This window comes from Fragaria vesca, linkage group LG3, assembly GCF_000184155.1.
Source record: "Fragaria vesca subsp. vesca linkage group LG3, FraVesHawaii_1.0, whole genome shotgun sequence".
NCBI lineage: Eukaryota > Viridiplantae > Streptophyta > Magnoliopsida > Rosales > Rosaceae > Fragaria > Fragaria vesca.
In genome coordinates this window covers 23052122-23053280 of record NC_020493.1, presented here as the reverse complement: position 1 = coordinate 23053280, position 1159 = coordinate 23052122, and the positions used below count along the sequence as shown (strand labels likewise).

Sequence of the window (1159 nt, the reverse complement as noted above, 5' to 3'; positions counted from 1 at the left end):
TTATTTATTTATTATTATTTTTTTATTACGCTCTTATAGGTCGTTATTTAGTCTCTAGTTTCCACAGGGTAGGACAAGGTGTAAGGGTAAAAAGGTTTTAGGAAAGAGAATCAAATCCCTTTTCATTATTTTACATGAAGATGATGTTCTCAGCAGGTGGGTGTGGGTCATAATTGGATTGCATGAGAAATTAAATCATAAAGTTGACTTTTCAATTTCTAGTGGATGGGGAATGCTGGAAGATATTTGAAAGGTTATTAACATATGAAAGATTGAACTGATATCTTCTCTAAAGACTGGCTGGTTCTCATGACAAGTGTATACACTGATAAATAAATAAAGATGTCTCCACCGCATTAATTGATTGATTGATTCCATTAGTATCGCTTTTAAGGTTCCTCCAGTTATATATACTAGCCTTTTCCCCGTGCATTTGCACGGGACTCACAAAATCATAGATTGTTAATTTTAGTTGTATGGTTTTTGATGTGGCAAACCATTATTAATCTCAACTTTCCACTACCCACGTTTTTCTACACAAATATCTCTATTTTTTTGTTTGTTTATTTATTCTGTATTTTACTATAATAACCTTTTAATTTAGTTCTTTCAATCAACTCATTAAGGGTAATTTAGGCAAAACATAACTTGGTGTATTTTCTGAACCCCTGGCTTTATAGTAGTAGAGATATATATCATATTTTTTGAAGCAAAATAGTTTTATCAACAGCTAAACAGACAGAAATTTGTATTTTGGAGATTTTAGTTCTGTTAACAATTTTTTTTCTATGCAGTGTAATGAATCTACTGGCAGAAATCTACTCCCAAGAAGAGATGATCCCTAAGATTTTTGAGCCATTATCTTTGAAAGAAAACCTGGAGTTTGACTTGAATGAACTGGGTCGCATTGATGATGCTAAAGAAGGAATAATTTCACAGGATAATCCTTTCATGCTATCTACACTGGCACCACGCTTGTGGCCTTTTATGAGGCATAGTATAACATCAGTCCGTTATTCAGCTATCCGCACTTTGGTAAAATTATTTTGGCTCCATTATTGCTGTGTTTGAACAATTGCTAGTATCTGTGTTGTATAAAGTCTGTTCAACCATTGCTTTTTTTGAATACTTTGATTTTGTTCCTTAAAAAAAAAAAAAA

General features: G+C 32.4%; 1 protein-coding gene across 1 annotated transcript in view; it reads left to right on the top strand.

Annotated features, from left to right (window-relative positions):
- Positions 1-1159, top strand: part of LOC101306897 (TATA-binding protein-associated factor 172-like) — a 21462-nt gene that overhangs the window by 8531 nt on the left and 11772 nt on the right. Inside the window, exon 13 of the mRNA XM_004294879.1 lies at positions 795-1035. Within this exon, the coding sequence (XP_004294927.1) occupies positions 795-1035 (241 nt within the window). The remainder of the gene's footprint in view (positions 1-794; positions 1036-1159) is intronic.